Genomic DNA, 21,103 nt, shown 5'->3' on the forward strand with positions numbered 1-21,103 from the left:
TTATTATTTTCCAAGTAAAATATTTCATCAATTTTTTTTACCCCTAGAAATGTGTGTTTTCTTTCAAAAATTTAAACCTAATAACAAAAGTTTATTTATTCGGGAGAGTTTATAAACAAAAGTTTATGAATTTTATATTTCTCTTTTTTAAACCTCGTGTATTTTTATAATTTCTTTTATTCGCTCCAACTCGACATTAATTTAATATTTCAACACACGAAAATCGTTTCGTATTTTTAACACGCTATATATTCTATCATATTTAAATAATACTCATATTTAAATTTGCTGCTTTTTTTTATTGTTTTCAATTTATTACTTATTTTCTTTTATTATTTATTTTCCCTCTATTATTTTGTACTTTTATTAATATTAAATATTACTTTATGCTTTTATTGTTAATAAATTTTAAATTTTAGATTAATAATTGTATTACAGTTAAAGGAACGAGAAATATAAAATTTAACAAGACCAATAAATATCTGGTTCACATTTTTTCATTGAAATAACGTGAAAAGGTGAATTCATATTTTATTTCTTTTATAATTCCATCTATATAAATATCCTAATAATTAAAATTCATATTTTTTAAATTTTGAATAAATTGAAATTAAATTATAATAGTTAAATTTTTATATTCACACAAGAGATTCGAAAACAAAATTTTTACTGGTTTATTAATTAATTAGAAGCTCTAATTAAGGAACAAAAAAAAAACTCGATTTCCGTTCTCAAAGTAGTCAATTAACTATAATTTTTTCTCGAGATGAATCTAACGTTTAATAACTAAAGAAACCCCTTTGAAGAAACGATTCTAGATTATTTCATTAATTTTTTTTTCTCTCAAATATATTACGACTTCTACGATGAAGAAATAAAATATCGCACACAAGTTTATGCCGAATGTTGTGGGAGAAAAAAAATTCTCAATATAATTCTCTCATCCGAATAAATGAAGCGAACACTGAGAAAAAAAAATTTGTTTGATCCAAACAGTGGATTACTTGTCCATTGTCAAATAAATATTTACTTGAATCAAATAATTTTTGTTTAAATCAAATAATTTTTATTTAAATCCTATTCAGTGAAATGGGGAAAAAATAATTATTTCCAGAGTTCTTTTTTGTTTTCAGACGACCTTCTCTTCAAGGTATCATCAAGTATTGTATAAATAAAATTTCTATCTTTGTATTAAATTATTAATTAATATCCACGTATTAATAATTGCAATTCATGTATTAATATTTAATAATTTCAGTCCACGTATTAATTATAATTTCAATTTCTATGTATAATTAATTTCGACATACAAATAAGAATATCAATACAAAACTATTTAATTATTCAACTTCTAAAGAAAAGAAAAATAAAATCCGCGGACCCAAATAGGCATTAATTATAAATTTATAATACGAGTCTCGAATCCATTTTGTTTTATTCGAGCAAATACAATTAATTAGCAAGAAGAAATTTTTTTTCGAGAACAGAATATATATTATGTGTAGAAATTATCATTAAGAAACAAAAAAAAAAAAAATATGCGCAAATTTTGCTTGACATTTATAAACGTACGTATGTATTTTGATTTTAATGAGATTATATTGTAATAATGTTTTTGTGAGAATCTTCAAGTACTAATGGAATTCCCTTTTCTTTTTCATGGGGGGACGTTACAACAGACAGCTACCAGTACCAGCTGCAGTCCATGTGGCAAAAGTGTTGGAACACCAATCAGAGTCTGGTACACAACCTTCGCTTCCGAGAACGCGGACCTCTCAAGTCCTGGAGGCCAGAAACTATGGCGGAGGCGATCTTCAGTGTTCTCAAGGAGGGACTGTCCCTTAGTCAAGCTGCCAGGTGCGTTTGCAAATTATATTTTTAAATATCCCTACATATGATACGTATATATATCTATAACCACCTGTCCATCATAAAAATCCCTCTTCTTTAAAAAACCATTCATCATTTTATCAATTCACTAATGAGACTTCGTTTTTTTTTATTTATCAACATTCCAAATCAAAAATGTGACTTAATCAGGATTGTTACAAAAATTTTATTTTCTTTTTCCCCTGCGACTTTTCCCTGATTTCCAGACAAAATTTTTTCCCTTTCCCCGGACCCTAAAGAATATTTTGATTCATTCTAAAAATTATTAAATACTCAAAAAAATGTTCTATTTTTATTTACGAATTCTCCAATTTGTAAAATTAGTCGAAGACAACAATAACTTTTTTTTTTAAATAAATATTTAATTATTATTCTTCCGTAGGAATTAAAATTCTTCAAAAGATTCAAATTCAAACCTTTTAAAATTCAATAACTTTTAAGAATATTATTATATAATAATAATGATTTTATCGAGTGAGTCAGTTAAACTTTTTCAAAACAAGACTTTCTCATTTTTGATGATAATGTAAAAATTAATTCTGCAAAATTGTTAGTTGAAAGTATAAAAAATTCAGATTTTCAAAGATTTTAATTTGAAACTTTTTCAAAATTAAATGTAATGTAAATTAATAAAATTACTACACGGGGAAAAATATAGAGTAACTTTTACTATTTAGAAAGTAAAACAAAATTGTCTGAATCTTCTGCTCATTCTTGGAAATTTTTACTATTTTTTTCAGTGAATTTTACTACGTCCGAAGTAAATTATTGTAAAAAAAAAAATATTAGTAAAAATTTACTTCGAACGTAGCAAAATTTAGTCTGAAAATAGTAAAAGTTACCAAAAATTAGCAGATGATCCTGACAGTTTAAGTTTTACTGTAAAAATAGTAAAATTTACTTTCTTCGTTTTTTCCAAATATAAATAAGTAGAAAAAGTAGATTAATTGAGAATAAATAAAAATATTTCCCAATTGCTACAAAAATTTAATTTTGTTTTTCCTAGAACTTTTCCCTAATTTCCAGACAAAATTTTCACTTTTTCCTTAACCCTAAAAGAATATTTTGATTCACTCTCAAAATTATTACGAACTCAAAAAATATTCTATTACATTTATTTACGAATCATTATTTTATATTATAAGAATATTGTTACTATAACTTTTTTAAAATTATTTTCATCAATTCAATATTGAATTATTATTTTTTAGAATTTTTAAGTAAAATTTTTCTTTAAAACAATTATTTTTAATCATTTTTAAAACAGTTTTTTAAATAATTTTCAAATTCATTTGTTTACAATTCAATGTTACACGAAATTTCGTTTATTTAGAAATTCTTCAATTATATATTAGAAAATAAAAACTTTAAATATAAATAAAGAAAAATTCAATTTAACTTTTTGAAAAAAATTAATTCTACAGAATTGTTAATTAAAAAGTATGAAAAGTAAAAAATTTCCAAAAATTTCCATTTGAAACCTATTGAAAATTCCATTATTTCCAAAAATCCACGCTATAATGATTTCAATATTCAATTTTAACCTCAAATTTTAATTGAAATTCATTTTTAAATAAATATTTATTAGAAAATTCTACGAGAATTCAATTATTTAACTACAAAAATAAATATTTTATTAAATAACCAAATGTTTCTTAAAATTGAATTTTCATAAAGAATTTTATCAACAAAATTTTAAAATAATTTAATTCTCTTGACAAATTTTAGTAAAATTTTTAAGAATAATTTCATTTTTCGAGAACTTTGATAAAAATTGTAAATAATTGAAATTTTAACAAGAATTTCATTATAATTTTTGAAAATAATTGAATTTCGGACAGGAATTTTATTTTTTATAAAGATAATTAAAATTTTTACGAGAATTTTTTTAAACCTTTGACCATAATTGAATTTCTGCGAAGAATTATAATAGTTTTGAAAATAATTGAATTCTTGAAACGAATTTTATTGAAATTTCTTTTTAAATAATTGAATTCTTTTGTGAAATTTTATTAAAATAGTAGACATTGCAAATAATTGAATTTTGACAAATTTTTGAAACTAATTAAATTTCAACGAAGAATTTTATGAAAATTATTTTGAAAAAAATTTTATTCTGACAAAGAATTTCATTATTTATCAAACAAATTCCATTTTTTGAAGAAATTTAATTAAAAATGTATTGAAAATAATACTTAAATTGTAATAAATAAATTGTAGCAAAAGTTTTTAAAATAATTGAATTTCTTTGCTAAATTTTAATTAAATTTTTAAGAATAATTATATTTTATCGAGGAATTTGTATAAAATTGAATTAAAAATAATTCCAATTCTGAGATGAGTTTTATTATTTATGAAAATAATTGAATTTCTAAAAAGAATTTTATTATTTACTGAAATAATTTAATCTCTGTAAAAAATTGTATAGTTTATGAAAATAATGGAATTATTACGAAGAAATCAATAACAAATTTGTAAATAATTGAATTTCTATGATATTTTTATTATTTATGAAAATTATTCAATGCTTTCGTAGAATTTTATCAAAATTTGTTTTAAATAATTGAATTCTTCTGGAAAATTTTATTAAAATAGTAGATATTGAAAATCATTGAATTTTAAATTAATTAATCGAAAAATTCAATTATTTTCACAAATTAAGTTTTCCACAAGAATTTAATTATTTAAAATAAAATTGTCATAAATATTTATTATATTTCAAAAAAATTAATTATTTAAAACAATGTTTATAAAACTTTTCTGAAGAATTCAATTGCTTTTAAAAATTTTAATAAAATTTTTCGCAATAATTCAATTATTTTTATAAACAATGAAATTCTTCTCAGGAATTCGATTATTTTTGAAAATTTTAATAAAATTCTTTGCAACTATTCTATTATTATTATAAATAATAAAATTCTTCTCAGGATTTCAATTATTATTAATACAACTTTACAGAAATTACTCAAAAAATGTAGTTATTCTTAAAAATTTAATTTCAATTCCTCGAAAAATCAATTATTCAAAAAAATGTTTTTTTGAAAATTCTTTGGAAGAATTCAATTATTTAAAAAAATATTATAATTTTTCACAGGAGTTAAATTATTTTTAAACATTATAATAAAATTTTTCATAATAATTAATTATTTTAAATACAATTTTAATTAAATTTTTTTGAAATAATTCAATTATTCTTTTAGATTTTAATAAAATTCTTCCCAAGAATTCAATTATTTACATGAATAATTCTTCGAAAGAATTCAATTATTAAAGATAAATAAATAAAATTATTCCCGAAAATTCTTTCATGAATTATAAAATTTCGTTGCAGAAATTCAATTTATTAACAGGATAAGAAAGAAGTAAATATTTTTAATAAAAATTAGAAAAAAGTCAGGAAAATAAAATATAGAATGGAATTTTTGTCAGTTTTGTAAAGTTTCTAAAACGAGTATTTTTGGTTGTCAAATTTAATTTTTCCATAACTAATTTTTTTAGTTTGAAAGTTACTTTTTATTACTTTTTAAAAATTAATTATCGAGTGCGAAGTCTCTGTAATTGTTTTCCTTCTTTTAAAAACTTTTTTAAAAAAGAACACAAATATTCATGTTTCAAGATATTTTCTACTTTTCTTTCTTCTGCTTTTTGTATATATATAAAGAATCGAAATAATTGCGCAATGTTATTTTAAGATAAAATGAAATATAAAAGTTAAAAAATGCAATAAAGTTTGAAAAATGAAAATAAAGTTAAAGGCTTGTGCAATATTTCATTTCAGTAGCTAAAGCAATTAAAAAAAACATCGTGAGAGATCCTAAATAAAAAAAAAAATGTTTGTACTGCATTGTATAAACGAAACTTACGATCTAAAATTTGTTTTATATGATTCATTTGTCTCGCATTAATATTTCAAATTAAGGAAAATTAAAAAATTTGTGCACTATAAAAACATTGAACCAGGTGACCATGTAATAAGTCACAGAAATTTTTTAATTGAAAATTCTCTTGTATCCTTTGAGCTAGTTTTAATGAGAATTTTCTTTTCTTTTTTTTTTGTTTTAAGTCTCTGGTAATTAATAAAAAAAACAAGAATTTCTTCTTTATTTCTTGCTTCTTTTTTAACAACGTTTTATTTAACTTGGAGGAAAAAAATTATTTTCCATTTATTTAAGAAGTTATACAAATGTTCCCAAATAAAAAATTCACTTCATTTATTCAGATTGTTAATAATTAAATATTAAAGCAATTAAGTTCTGTCGCTTCTCATTGGTTTAATTATTGAGAATTTGAATAAATTATATACGTAGTGAGTGTTTTTTACACAGGAACTTCTTTTTTAGATCTTATAAATAAATGAAAATATTTTTTTTCACAATTTTTTATGGATGAAGAGATCAGTTTTGGGTATCAAGAATAGTGATTAAAAAAATAATGAGGGTGAAAAAAAGCAGGCTTCGTCTTTTTTTTTCCTTTTTCTTATACTTATTTTTAGAAATATCAGTTTCGACTTTTTTTTTAAAGAAATTTTAACAAAATACGACCTTTTTTTGGAAATAAATTTTTTTTTTGATTTGTTAGTCAAATAGTAGTACCCAAATAGCATCATAACGTAATAAAAAGTACTAAATAGTAGATTTTAGTAGATTGCAATTAGCTTTTCGAGACTAACGACTTTTTTGTTATTCTTTTCAGAAAATATGACATCCCATATCCAACATTCGTACTCTACGCAAATCGAGTGCACAATATGCTTGGGCCAAGTGCCGACGGAGGGGCTGGTAAGTTGCACAATATATAAAAAAAAATATGAAATATTATAAGAGAAGTTAGCCATATTCAGTATGTTTGGACGTCAGGGACTGACAGACACTTCCTTTCCTCACCTGATATTTCCTAGAGCAATGACCTTTTACTCGCACTAGAAACTTAGCGGTATAATAAATCATTATAATAATGACGATAACAGTCAACAATAAACATATAATCTTTTAAACTCTGCATTACAACTGGGAAAGCAATAATTTTTATTGCTCTTGTGTCTTTAAACGTCTTTTTATTTTTATTTTTTTCTCTCTCTCTCTCTTTCTCCTTCTCTCTTTTCTTTTCTTCTTTTCTTTTATTTTAAGAATTCATGGAACATAAAGATAATATACGATTGCTCTTGTCTTTTCAAAGATTCATATAATTATCTGAATTCTTATAAAATTGTTATTTTCACAATAACTCGAAAATGCGCCTACTATGCGTTGTTAGAATTTAAAAACATTCATCAAAAGAGATTCACTGTTTCTAAAATATAAATTACTACAATTTCTCGTAAACTATCATTGCGACTGTAATTACCATTTTGTTTTTCGAAACTATACAAACGATTATAAAACTTACTGTATGACTTATTTTTTTTAAGATCATTTCTTTAGAAAATATTAATCACTACAATTAACTAACCAAAAAATTATGTTCATTTTTTGGAACTCCATTTAAGTACCTATTCTAAAGAAAATGTATAATCAATTTTTTTACGTTTTCTAATCAAACAGAAAATGTAAATTTTAGAGTCTAATTTAGATTTAAGTAAAAAAATTAACAAGAAAAAAAATACCTTTTCACAATTAAAAATTAAATTAAATTATTTATTATTTCCCTTAATTAATGCTCCTAATTAATTTTCCTAATCTTCTTAATTTTCTCCAAAATAAATTTTCCCAACGTGAAAAACTTAATTCCTCCCCGAAAAAAAAGTCATTTAATTTTTCCTTGACCTCTTCTATCTGAAAATCATTAATGGCTGTATTTAATTAAAGAAACGGGCAATTTGTGAAATTTATGTTTTGTGGCGTTAAACTTAATTTGACGGAACAAATGAAAAAAATGACGATATCGCTTCTGTATAGTGTGCAAAGGAAAAAAAAAGGGGGGAAAATAAAGAGAAAGAAAAAGCTCTGGTGTGGCACGACATTTGGAGTGCGCGAGGAGGTCAGAAGCCTTCTGGTAGATTTAGTTGCGCTCGTAAAAGACGCTATTACATCGAGCCTCGGCTCATATACGAGACTCCCAACTATTAGGACTCATTCTCCTTTGCGGTTACTCGATTTGACAGCCATTGTGTTTACGCAGGTCACTTTAATTCGTTATTTTATTCTTACACTTTTAAACGTTATCGCACAATCGTTTTTAAACCATTGGTTAACAGCCTCGGGACTATCTTTAACTTTTCAAACCCCCCCTCCCCCCTCCCCACCCCTACGCACACAATTTATTTCAATCTCTCATTCTCTTTCTATAAATAATTAACGCATGAACGAAAAACTTTACTTACTTTTTTTTACTTTACTTTACTTTACTTTACTTACTTTACTTTTTTTTTACATTACTTTACTTTACACTCAGAACAAAAAATATATTTTCTATTTATTTATTTCTTTATAATTGGTTTTCAAATATATTTCATTTATAATTGAAATAAAAAATTTTATTTCTTTTAAATAAATTTTACTTTAGTTGAAATAAAATTTTATCTCTTTCAAGTAAATATATATTTAATTGAAATAAACTCTTTTTTATTTCATAATTTAATTGATATAAAAATTTTATTTGTTTCTAATAAATTTTATATCTAATTTGAAATAAAACTTTTATTTGTATCAAATAAATTTTATTTTATTGAAATAAAAAAATTTTATCTGCCCAAAAAAACATTTTATTTTATTGAAATAAAAAATTTTATCTGCACAAAAAAACATTTTATTTTTACCATAGGTATAAATATTTTATTTGTGCCAAATAAATTTTTTATTTGGAAAAAAAATATATATTCTTCATTGAAATCGAATAAAAATGATAGAACTTCAATTTCGATCTATTGAAATTTAAATTAATTTCTTTCACAATTTAATTTCCAGGATAATTTAAAATTTAAATTGATGAACATTCGATTGGGTTTCAGTTTGTAGCTGATTCAATTTATAAGAAAAATTATTCAAAAACAACAATAACTTATTTTTTAAATAAATATTTAATCATTATTATTTTTCCCCAGGAATTAAAATTCTTCAAAAGATTCAAATTCAACCTTTTAAAATTTAATAACTTTTAAAAATATTTATTATAAAATATAAAGATATCGAGCACTCGGAGTCTTCGACTCGGCGTGATCGATTTCTTCATATATTTTATAATAATTAAACATGACCCAGTGATAGAATCATTATTTTATATTATCAGAATATTGTTACTGTAATTTCTACAAAACTATTTTCATCAATTCAATTCAATTATTATTTTTTAGAATTTTTACTAAAAATTTTCTTTCAATCAATTATTTTAAATAATTTTTGAAAAAGTTTTTTAATAATTTTTAAATCCATTTTTTTTACAATTGAATTTTACTCGAAATTTCGTTCATTAGGAAATTCTTCAATTAATTATATATTATAGAATAAAAACATAAAATAATTTTTAAAGAAATTCAATTGAACTTTTTCAAAAAAAAAAATTAATTTTGCAGAATTGTTAATTAAAAGTATGGAAAATTCTGATTTCCAAAGATTTTAATTTGAAACCTTTTCAAAATTAAATTATCTCTAAAAATTTCCGCTGTAATGCTTTTAATGTTCTTTTATCTAAAATTTTAACTGAAATCCATTTTTTAATAGATATTTATTAGAAAATTCTACAAGAATTCAATTATTTATTAATTTATTTATTTATTTATTTTAAAGAATTTTTAAATATAAAAATAAATAATTTATTGAATAATTGAATGTTTCTTAAAATTGAATTCTCATAAAGAATTTTATCAATAAATTTTTAAATCATCAAATTTTTTCGACGAATTTTAATAAAATTTTATGAATAATTCAAACATTACAAAGATAATTGATATTTTGACGAGAATTTTTTAAAACTTTTGAACATAATTTAATTTTTTGCGAAGAATTACATTATTTTTGAAAATAATTGAATTCTTGAGACGAATTTTATTAAAATTTCTTTTTAAATAATTGAATTCTTTTGTGAAATTTTATTGAAATAGTAAACATTGAAAATTTGAAAATAATTAAATTTTCACAAATTTTTGAAATTAATTAAATTTTTACGAAGAATTTTATTAAAATTATTTTGAAAAAAATTGAATTGTTTCAAAAAATTTAATTAAAAATTTTTTAAATAAATTAATTCTTTGAAGAAATTTATTAAAAATGTATTGAAAATAATACTTAAATTCTAATAAATAAATTGCAGCAAAACTTTTTAAAATAATTGAATTTCTTTGATGAATTTTCGAGGAATTTCATTAAAATTGTATTTTAAGAATAATTGAAAGTCTGCGATAAGTTTTACTATTTCTGAAAATAATTGAATAATAATTTATGAAAATAATTTGTAAATAATTGAATTCCTGTGATATTTTTGTATTATTTATGAAAATAATTAAATGTTTTCGTAGAACTTTATCAAAATCTGCTTTAATTTTTTAAACGATCGATTTCTTCTGGAAAATTCTATTAAAATAGTAAATATTGAAAATCATTGAATTGAGAAAAATTTTTGAAAATAATTGAAATTTTGACAAGAAATTTATTAAAATTTTTTTTTTTTAATAATTTAATTTCGCAGAAGAATTTTATTATTTACAAAGATAATTGAAATTTTGACAAGAATTTTTTTAAACTTTTGAACATAATTGAATTTTTTCAATCATTTGTAACTTCTCCAAAATGCAAATTTTTTATCGTTTTTAACTAAAATTCTTCTATAAATAAATTATTTTTAATAATTAATTAGATATTTATAAATTTATATTAAAAAATTTAATTAATTACAGAAGAATTTGAAATATTACAATGTTTCAAAAATCTAAGTTATTTAAAATTTCGAATTAAATTAATTCAAAATTGAAGTTTTATAAAATTTCAAATTAATACCCTTTTAAGTTCATCTATTTATGATTGAAGTTATTTAATTAGAAATTATTGTCAGAAATAGACAAAATTGAAGATTTTTTTAGAATTCGTTGTAATTTCATAGTTTATGAGTCAAAAAAAAAAAAATTTAGAATTTTCTTATGAATTCTAAAAATTAGATTTTCTCCAGTACTTTTAATAAAAATCCCTGACTTTTCTCCTGATTCCCTAACCTGTGGCAAACCTCGCTCTTAATTTGAATCAGTTAAAAATCATCGTTTTTTTAACTGACAATCAGTGACTGACTTTTTGCTTCTGAATCAGTTAAAAATAACTGACTTTCAGTGAAAAAATTTGAAAAATGAGAATGAAAAAATTTCAGTAAAAAGATACCTGAAAAATTAGTTCAGTCTGACTAATTTAATCAGTCAAAAAAAAATTTACTGAAACATCAGTATTATTTTTAACAAATTGTCAGTATAGAAATATTACTATTTGAATTAGTGACTGACATTTTGCTTCTAAATCAGTTATTTTTAACTGATTTAAATTTAGAGAGCTGATTTAGTCGACTAATTTAAATTGAGAGAGGAAGAACCTGATAAAAACTGATTTATCGAAAAAATTTGCAGATCTTCGACCAAAGGGACGAGGAAGGCCGCAGAGGATTTTATTGGGTGTTTGGCCAGACGAGCATATTCGAGGAGTGATTCGTGCTGTCGTTTTTCGCGATGGACATTCGCCACATATGATTAAAGACGAGGCAGCGACGATGTATCCGAGTTTGGCAAATTACGCTGCCTGCAATGGACCGGAAGGTGCTGTTAGTCCTGGCGCAGCTGCAGCAGCTGCAGTCGCAGCAGTCGCACAAGGTAAAGTTTTTATTCGCATTTCCTATATACATATTTCACAATATTAAATATGAGTTTCGAGTAGTGTATACTTGATATCTCGAAAGCGACATCAAAACTTAATCCATGTTCTGCCATTTTTTTTTCTTTCTTTCTTTTTTTTTTATTTTTAATTTCGAAGCAAACATATATAAACTTTATAACTGCGATCCTTGTTCGATTTTATCGCGTCAGAGAGAAAACAAAGCAATTTCAGAAACTGATTTTTATCGCTCCTATATATCGATATTTTTATTTCGCCTTTCATATAATTCTACAAAACTTTTCATTATTAAAAAAATTCTTTTATTTTCATCGTAACTTTATTATTAGTTACTAATTAGTTCTCAATTTCTGTTCTATTGAATTTTTTCATAGAATTTTTTAATAATTATAAAAATAACGTTTTAAATAAAATTAGAACGAGAATATGAAAAAGTTGAATTAATGTGAAAAAGATGTGAAAAATTAAAATTATTATTATTAGGATTTTTGTTTTAAAAGAGCGCATCTAGAATTAAAATTACAGGGCACGAAGCAGTGAAAGTATTTAAAAATACGGACTTTACGAACCAAAAATTAAAAATTACGGACCAACTGACAAAAATAGAATCATAAGAGAACATTTTACTTAAAACTAGAAATTCAATTTTATCATAATTCTATAAAACATGAAGAAATCGATAACTCCGAGTCTTCGACTCGAAGTCATCGATTTCTCCATGTTTTATAATAATTAATAATTATTAATAAAAATAATTTATTATAATTAAATTCATTATCAATTCAATTATTATTTTTAAGAATTTTTATCTAAAATTCTTCTTTATATCCATTATTTTTAATAATTTTTGAAAAAGTTCTTTGACAATTTGTCAAATTCATTTCTTTACAATATTCAATTTTACGAAATTTCAATTATTCGTAAATTCTTTAATTAAATAAAAATATTAGAAAATAAAAACTTAAAATAATTGCAAAAGAAATTCAATTATTTTAAAAAAAAATTCAATTATTTTCAAAAAAAAATTAATTACAAAATTCAATGATACTTTTTTAAATTCACGCTATATTGCTTTTAATATTCAATTATCTAAAATTTTTAATAAAATTCATTTTTATGAAATAAAAATCAATTTTTATTAGAAAATTCTACTAGAATTCAATTATTTAAATACAAATTTAAATGTAAAAATGCAATTAAATAATATATTGAATAATTGAACGTTTCTTAAAATTCAATTCCCATAAAAAATCGTTATCAACAAATTTTCAAATAATTGAATTCTATCAACGAATTTTAATAAATGTTTTAAGAATAATTACATTTTTCGAGAAATTCGATTAAAATTGTATTAAAAATAAATAAAATAATTGAAATTCTGCATTAAATTTTATTATTTATGAAAATAATTGAATTCTTGCGAAGAATTTTATTAAAATTTTCAAAAATAATTAAATTGTAAATAATTAACAGGAATTCAATTATTTTAAAAAAATTTTAATAAAATTCTTGGCATAAATTAAAAATAACAAAATTCTTAGCAGATCTTCAATTACTTTCAGAAATTTTAATAAAAATTTTTCGCAAGAATTTAAATACTTTTTTTTTGTAGAAATTCAATTATTTTTAAAATTTTAATGAAATTCTTCGAAAGAATTCAATTATTATAATCTAAGATTTTAACTGAAATCTATTTTTGAATCAATATTTATGAAAAAAATTCTACCAGAATTCAATTATTTAAATACAAATAAAATGCAAATACATATTTTATTGAATAATTGAAAGTTTCTTGGAATTCAATTCCTCTTAAAAATTTTATCAACAAATTTTTTAAATAATTAAATTCTTTGGACGAATTTTAATGAAATTTTTAAGAATTTATTCGAGGAATTCGATTAAAATTCTATTGAAAATAATTGAATTCCTAAAAAGAATTTTATTATTTACGAAAATAATTAAATCCCCGTGAAAATGTTATTATTTATGAAAATAATTGAATGATTGCGAAGAAATTTATAAAAAAAAATTTGTTTTTAATGAAATTCTTGTGGAATTTTTATTATTTCTTGAAAAGAATTAAAAGTTTTTGTAGAATTTTATTAAACTTTTTTTTAAATAATAAAATTCTTCTGGTAAATTTTACGAAAATAGTAGATATTGAACAATATTTAATTTCTGCGAAGAATATTAATTCTTTTAAAAATAATTGAAATTTTGCAATTGATTTTATTAAAATTTTTGAAAATAATTGACTTTTATTACTTTAGAAAATAATTGAATTCGTGTGATAAATATTGTTAATTGTGAAAATAATTGAAATTTTGTAATGAATTTTGATAAAATTTTTGAAAATAATTGAATTTCGGAGAAGAATTTTGTTATTTATTTCTAAAGATAATTGAAATTTTGACGAGAATCGTTAAAAATTTTTGAACATAATTGAATTTCTGCGAAGAATTTTATTAACTTTTGAAAATAATTGAAATTTTGTAATGAATTTTATTAAAAGTTTTGAAAATAATTGAATTTTGTGGCAGAATTTTACTATTTATATATAAAGATAATTGAGTGTTGTGTTGTGAATAAAAAATTTGAACATGGTTTGTAAATAATGTAAAAAATCTTTATAATGAAAAAAATCAATATAAAGATAATTGAAAAGTTGACAATTTTTTTTACATTTTTTGAAAATAATTGAATTTCAGAGAAGAATTTTAATATTTCTAAAGATAATTGAAATTTTGGCGAGAATTGTTAAAAATTTTTTAACATAATTGAATTTCTGCGAAAAATTTTATTACTTTTAATAATAATTGAATTTCTACAATCATTTGTAATTTCTCTAAAATTCTCAAAATTATATCGTACAATTTACGAACTTTTCATCCTTTTTGAATGAAACTACGGACTTTACGGACCTTTTTCTCAAAAAACTAACTTTTACAGACTTGAAGCAAAGTTACGGACTTTTTCAGGATTTACGCACCTACTTTGAGCCCTGAAATTATTGTAATTCGTGTAAACACAAAATAGCAATAATAAAATTAATCAGTGGAAATGATTAAAAATTGTCTTTATTTCCGAAACAGAGAATTATAGAAGACGAAGTCCTAAGGAGAAAGTGAAACTATCATTTGAAGGCAACCACATGTTTGACATTCAAGGTATATATTTCGATCAAGTGGAAATAAATATAAATGTTCTCGTCAATATTTTTATTCTATTATTTTCTCGCTGTTGTGAATTATTTTTTTTTTTTAATTTGCATTTGTCAGTTTTATGTAACATCTTTCTTTATATATATTGTCAATGGCTGTTTGTTTTATTGTTTTTTATTTCTGTCTCGCTAGATTTAATTAAATTTATGCTTCATGTGCATACAAGAGTTGCAAATCTTCTGTAGTATAAAAGAGCGCTGCTTGCACGATGCTTTTAATATTGTCATTTCTTTCAATTTAACCGATTCTTTTAAGTGGCAATTCTTTTCTTGTATACAACTTGCTTGTTGCAGTTATAAATAAACTTCAATAAAATAAAATAAAACTTATCGTTTTATTTATCGTATAAAAATTTGTTTTCAAAAAAATTTTAACATCTTTCTATATTTTAGTACTATTATTACAATTTATACTAAAAGATGTTAAAATTTTTGAAATAATTTTTTTTTTTACTTTTAATATCGATTTTGATATTTGATACTTTTGATATTGATTTTTTATTTATAATTTCTATTATTATATCTACAATATTAATTCGAATTTTATTGATAAAATAAAAATACAAGTTGCCTTCGAATTCCACGGAAAAAACTTCGCTTTCTAATATTTTCTCAATATACGAAACATAAATAAGTAGAAAGAAAATAATAAAGCTTTCTTTGTTATTTTACGAGAAAATTTTACATTATCTATAAAAATATTTTTATTGCTATATCATTCCTTCATTTGCATATTCAATTTCGTTTTTCATTCTCCAATTATTTGTCTCCTTTTTAAACTCGCAAAAATAATTTCTATAATTTTATATTAAAGTGTGCCTTTTCTATTTTTATTTATATGATCACATCATTTACAATACTTTATTAATTACTATAGTTGTATTATTACTAATTAAAAGTTACTGCTAATTTTGTTATACTTATGTATTTCATAGTGAAAATTTATTAAAACTAAATTTTTAACAAACTTAACTTTTAACGAATTGGAATTTCAAGAAATTGAACCTTCCACAACTTGAAATTTTAAAGAATTGAAATCTTAATTGATTAAAATTCCAATTAATTTTAATTCCTTAAATTTTTCTTCAATTGAAAATTTAACTTTTTGTTATTTTGAAACAAATAAAATAAAATTATTCAAATTAATAGTTATTTTTTAATTGAATTGTTTCAAATGGCAAAAAAATTTCAATTCCAAATGACGGAAAGTTTGAGGAATTAAAAATAGCAAAGAATTGGAATTTTGACAAATTGAAACTTCACAGAATTGAAATTTCAATTAATTGAAAGCTCAACTAATAAAAATTAACATCAAATTATAATTTAATTTAATTATTAAATAAATCAATTGAAAACTCAACTAATGAATTGATTTTTCGACGAATTGGAGTTTCAACGAATTGAAACTTCAACAAATTGAAATTTTAACGAATTAAAATTTCAAAAAATTAAAATTTTTAATGTAAATAATGTTCTTGATGAAACTCTTTTTCGTGTTTTTTTAATAACAAAGAAGAAAAAATTCAAGAAATTAAAATTTTTGAATGATTTACATTTATGGCTACTTTATGCAGGGTTGCTACAAAAATTTAATCTTGTTTTTCCCTGACTTTTCCCTGATTTCCAGATAAAATTTTTAATCAATATTTATTAGAAAATTACACGAGAATTCAATTATTTATTTATTTATTTATTCATTTTGCAATCAATTAAATAGAAAAATAAATAATTTATTGAATAATTGAATGTTTCTGAAAATTGAATTCTCATAAAGAATTTTACCAATAAATTTTTAAATCATTAAATTCTTTTGACGAATTTTAATAAAATTTTTAAGAATAACTATACATTTTTTAGGAATTTGATTAAAATTGAATTAAAAATAATTGAAATTCAGCGATGAGTTTTATTATTATATGAAAATAATTGAATTCCTAAAAAGAATTTTTTTACGAAAATAATTGAATCTCTGTTAAAAATAGTACAGTTTATGAAAATAATGGAATTATTACGAAGAAAATAACAAATTTGTAAATAATTGAATTCCTGCGATATTTTTATTAATTATGAAAATAATTAAATGTTTTCGTAGAACTTTATCAAAATTTGTTTTAAATAATTGAATTCTTTTGGAAAATTTTATTAAAATAGTAGATATTAAAAATCATTGAATTTAAGAAAATTTTTGAAAATAATTGAAATTTTGCCAAGAATTTTATTAAAATTTTTTTTTAAATAATTTAATTTCGGATAAGAATTTTATTATTTACAAAGATAATTGAAATTTTGACGAGAATTTTTTTTAAACTTTTGAACATAATTGAATATTTGCGAAAAATTACATTACTTTTGAAAATAATTGAAATTCTGCGATGAGTTTTATTATTTATAAAAATAATTGAATTTCTAAAAAAAATGTATTATTTAAGAAAATAATTAAATCTTTGTAAAAAAAATTGTATAGTTTATGAAGGATTTATTAAAATTTAAGAAAATAATTGAATTTTTTCAAAGTATATAATTAAAAATTAAAAGAAATATTTATAAAAATAATTGAATTGTTTCGAAGGATTTATTAAAATTTTCGAAAATAATGGAATTCCTGTGAAAAATTCTAATATTTTTGTAAATAATTGAATTCTTCCAAAGAATTAAGAAAAAATTTTTTCACTTAATTGATTTTTTTCGAAAACTTGAAATCAAATTTTTAAGAATAATTACATTTTTTTAGCAATTCCTGTAAAATTGTATTACAATTAATTGAAATCCTGCGATGAATTTTATTATTTTTGAAAACAATTCAGTGTTTTTGTACAATTTTATCAAAATTTGTTTTAAATAATTGAATTCTTTTGAAAAATTTTATTAAAATAGTAGGTATTAAAAATTTTTGAAAATAATTGAAATTTTGCCAAGAAATTTATTAAATTTTTGTTTTAAATAATTGAATTTTGGAGAAGAATTTTATTATTTATAAAATAACTAAAATTTTTCTATTAATCCATTATTTTTAGTAATTAATTAGATATTTATATTAAAAAATTTAACTAATTCCAGAAGAATTTGAAAAATTACAATTTTTCAAAAATCTAAGTTGTTTAAAATTTCTAATTAAATTCATTCAATTTGTGATTGAAGTTATTTAATTAGAAATTATTGGCAGAAATAGAAAAAATTGAAGGTTTCGTGGTAATTTCATAGTTTATGAGTCAAACAAAATAAAACACAAAAATTCAGAATTTTCTTTTGAATTCTAAAAATTAAATTTTTTTCAGTACTTTTAATAAAAATCCCTTAATTTTCCCTGACCTGTGGCAACCCTGTTTACGGCTAAATTAATTTAATTGTTCGCCTAGTCATTAAAATTGAAGCTTATAATATTTACTCTTATTTTAATATTATTTACATTGCGGTCCTACTATTTACATCTTTCTTTATCTTTTTTCCCCTTTCTCCTATTTTTCATTCAGCTTATCTAAATCGAAAAACTATAAATTCTTTCTCAAAAAAGATAAAAAAAACCAAAATTTTCTAATTAAATTCGAAATTTCGCAGGTCTAAGGCATCAGATGTGCAGTATGGTAGCAGCGGCGCACTCACAACACGATATGCTCGCGACGAATCTCTCGACAAGTCTCTCGTCGAATCTCCAAGCGGCGATGCAGCAAGCGAGCCTGCATCATCACAACAACAATAACACCAGTGGTCTCGGTGGTAATAGCAACAACAATGGCAATTCACCACTGAATCTCGGCCTGGCGAGTCCAGGCTCAGGTCCACCCGAAAGTCCAATGGAAAGTCCCCTGGCGAGTCCTCTCGGTCCACTAATGGATCCCGGACATTTACCCAGCAGTGTCGAAGTTGGCATTGGCGTCAGTGGAATGACCTACAAGCCAGCTCGAAGTTTCGTCAGTCCACGGCCCGAAACACTCTTCCAAGAGGACATTGCCGATCTCGTCAAAAGTCCGCACAGTCTCAAAGAAAAGGACAAAATTTCAGTGAAACTCGAACCACTCACGGACTCTCGGTGCGAATAGTAAGCTATCAAAAAAAAAGAAGAAGAAGAAGAAGAAAAACAAAAGCGAAAAATTCTGAAAAATTCTTAGGAATTTTCTTCTTAGGAAAAAAATAAAACACACGAGGTGATTGCGATGACCTTCCAGAGGTATACGATAACAAGACACTCACTCAGGGGTCGTTCGCGCGCTTCCGAATCTCGAGGTCTCGCCAAATTGTCGTAATTCATTGGGAATATCAAAGAAGGTCGAGACCAGGATCGAAAATACCTTATCCGAGATTCCTGGCGCTTCTTTCGGATATACATATATACATACGAGTGCTTATATAATAAGTAAGATAATTAAGAAGAGGGTATTATTTACGTATACAAGGAGGACAGCGTCGATTACAAGGCGAGGCTAACAATCAAAAAAAAAGATTTTTCAAAAAAAAATCAGAGGACGAAAAGTAGCTTTTAGAAAATGACTTGTAAGTCCCGGTTCTTCTCGTCATCAGGACTCGATACCTCCCCCATCCCCCCTCAAAGAATTTTCGAGTCCCGGTGATTGGCTGGCGAACGCCAAAAAAATCGCTCGCACCCACGTATCGTTTATTATTATTATTACAATAATTATTCTTTTTTGTTTTTTTTTTTACTTTTTTTTTTTATTTTAGTAAATACCGTAGAAACCTGGTTGCATTGCCGCCTTAGAGCGCTGCACCACTTTCCAGTCTAGATAATCGTGTCGTGTCGATGGACGCATTAAAAATATGCATATAAATGTAGGTGCCGTCGCGAAAATGACGCGAGGTAAGAGCAAGTACTATATGTTATTTATACTTACGCATATACGATACTATACGTTAATGCCAAATGTATAATAGTTTTTAAGAGTTCGCAAAAAAGACGATTCACGGCTGACCGACGCCTCGTCTACTCATTTCAGTGATACTGAGCAAAAAAAAAAAGGCCCCAATCGCGGGCCCTATTCTAAGCCAGCTCGAGCAAAACGCTTTTATTTTTTCAAAAAAAAAAACAAACAAACAAATAAAAATTTACCCTCGGCCATCGACTCTTCATTATTAACTTCCAATTTATGTTTTTCGATTTTCAAAGTCTTTGAATTCATTTTTTCTACTTCAAAAAAATTCATTCATTATTTGTTACAAGTTGATTAAATTAAAATTAATTAATTTAAATTATTTGCCTAAACAGGAAAAAATTATGACGAATTGTAAAAAAAATTATTTCTGATGCTTTGTTATCTCGTAACAACTTGGTTTTACTAAGAGACTAGATCTTTAATGAATTTATCTTTTTTAAATTCAGAAATATTTTTTTAAAAAGGTAATAATTACACCTGTAATTATACTTTCCAGATTGTTTACTAATGCGCAAATTTTTCATGTCCGAATTTTTTCTGTTTTTATTTTTAGACAGTAAAAATTCTCCATTTTTCCCCAAACTGTAGTAAATTTTACAAAATTAAAACAAATTGTCAATTTTGAAAATCTGTTTGAAAATTATCTTTGGAGTTGCTAATATTTAATATTAATATTTAATAAAGCTGAAAAATATTTTTTAAATGTTCTTTTTCTAAAATTTTAATCATGATCTTTACAAGAATCATTTTTTTTACAAATCGCTACAATTATTCGGAAGAAAAAATATAAAAAAGAAATTCGAAAAATATTCTTGAAAATTCCTTCCGAAAGATAATTTTTATTTACATTAACAATAATAATAATAATTTATAACTAGCAACAATTCTAACTTCTCACTACCTTTTTCAAATACAATTAGTAATTTTAAAAATAATAGAATTTAAAAATTTTCTAATTTAAATTCATGTTGAAAACACTAAAAAAAAAAATTCAATTTTAAAGAAATTAGAAATAATTGCAGAAATTCAATTATTTAAAAAAAAAAAGATTTCAATATCTACTATTTTAATAAAATTTCCCAAAAAGAATTCAAATTTTAATTACTATTTCACTAAAATTTCACAAAACAATTCTATTATTAAAAAAAAAAAAATGTTCAAAAATTCCTCTCAAACATTCAATTAATATAAAAAATATTAAAATTTTTCGTAAGAATTCAATGATTTCCAAAAATAATAAAATTCTTTACAAAATTTTAATTATTTCAAAGATTTTTTAATCAAAATTATTGTAAAAAATTCAATTTTTT

At 22.5% G+C, this 21,103-nt stretch overlaps 1 protein-coding gene across 3 annotated transcripts in view; it reads left to right on the plus strand.

The window, feature by feature from the left end:
- The window catches only part of LOC122507295 (protein bric-a-brac 1-like), a 603,721-nt gene extending 583,258 nt beyond the window's left edge, over positions 1-20,463 (plus strand). The window contains exons 3-7 of one of the 3 annotated variants that reach the window (XM_043619914.1): positions 1,680-1,857; positions 6,583-6,668; positions 11,429-11,668; positions 14,783-14,857; positions 18,466-20,462. In XM_043619914.1, coding sequence (XP_043475849.1) covers positions 1,680-1,857; positions 6,583-6,668; positions 11,429-11,668; positions 14,783-14,857; positions 18,466-18,947 — 1,061 coding nt within the window. In that variant the 3' untranslated portion in view covers positions 18,948-20,462. Of the gene's footprint in view, positions 1-1,679; positions 1,858-6,582; positions 6,669-11,428; positions 11,669-14,782; positions 14,858-18,465 lie in introns of those variants that run through there. The other 2 variants (XM_043619923.1, XM_043619947.1) reach the window with 2 other exon arrangements.
- Positions 20,464-21,103: the final 640 nt, after the last annotated feature.

Source organism: Leptopilina heterotoma, unplaced genomic scaffold, assembly GCF_015476425.1.
Source record: "Leptopilina heterotoma isolate Lh14 unplaced genomic scaffold, ASM1547642v1 Lhet_114, whole genome shotgun sequence".
NCBI classification, from domain to species: Eukaryota; Metazoa; Arthropoda; class Insecta; order Hymenoptera; family Figitidae; genus Leptopilina; species Leptopilina heterotoma.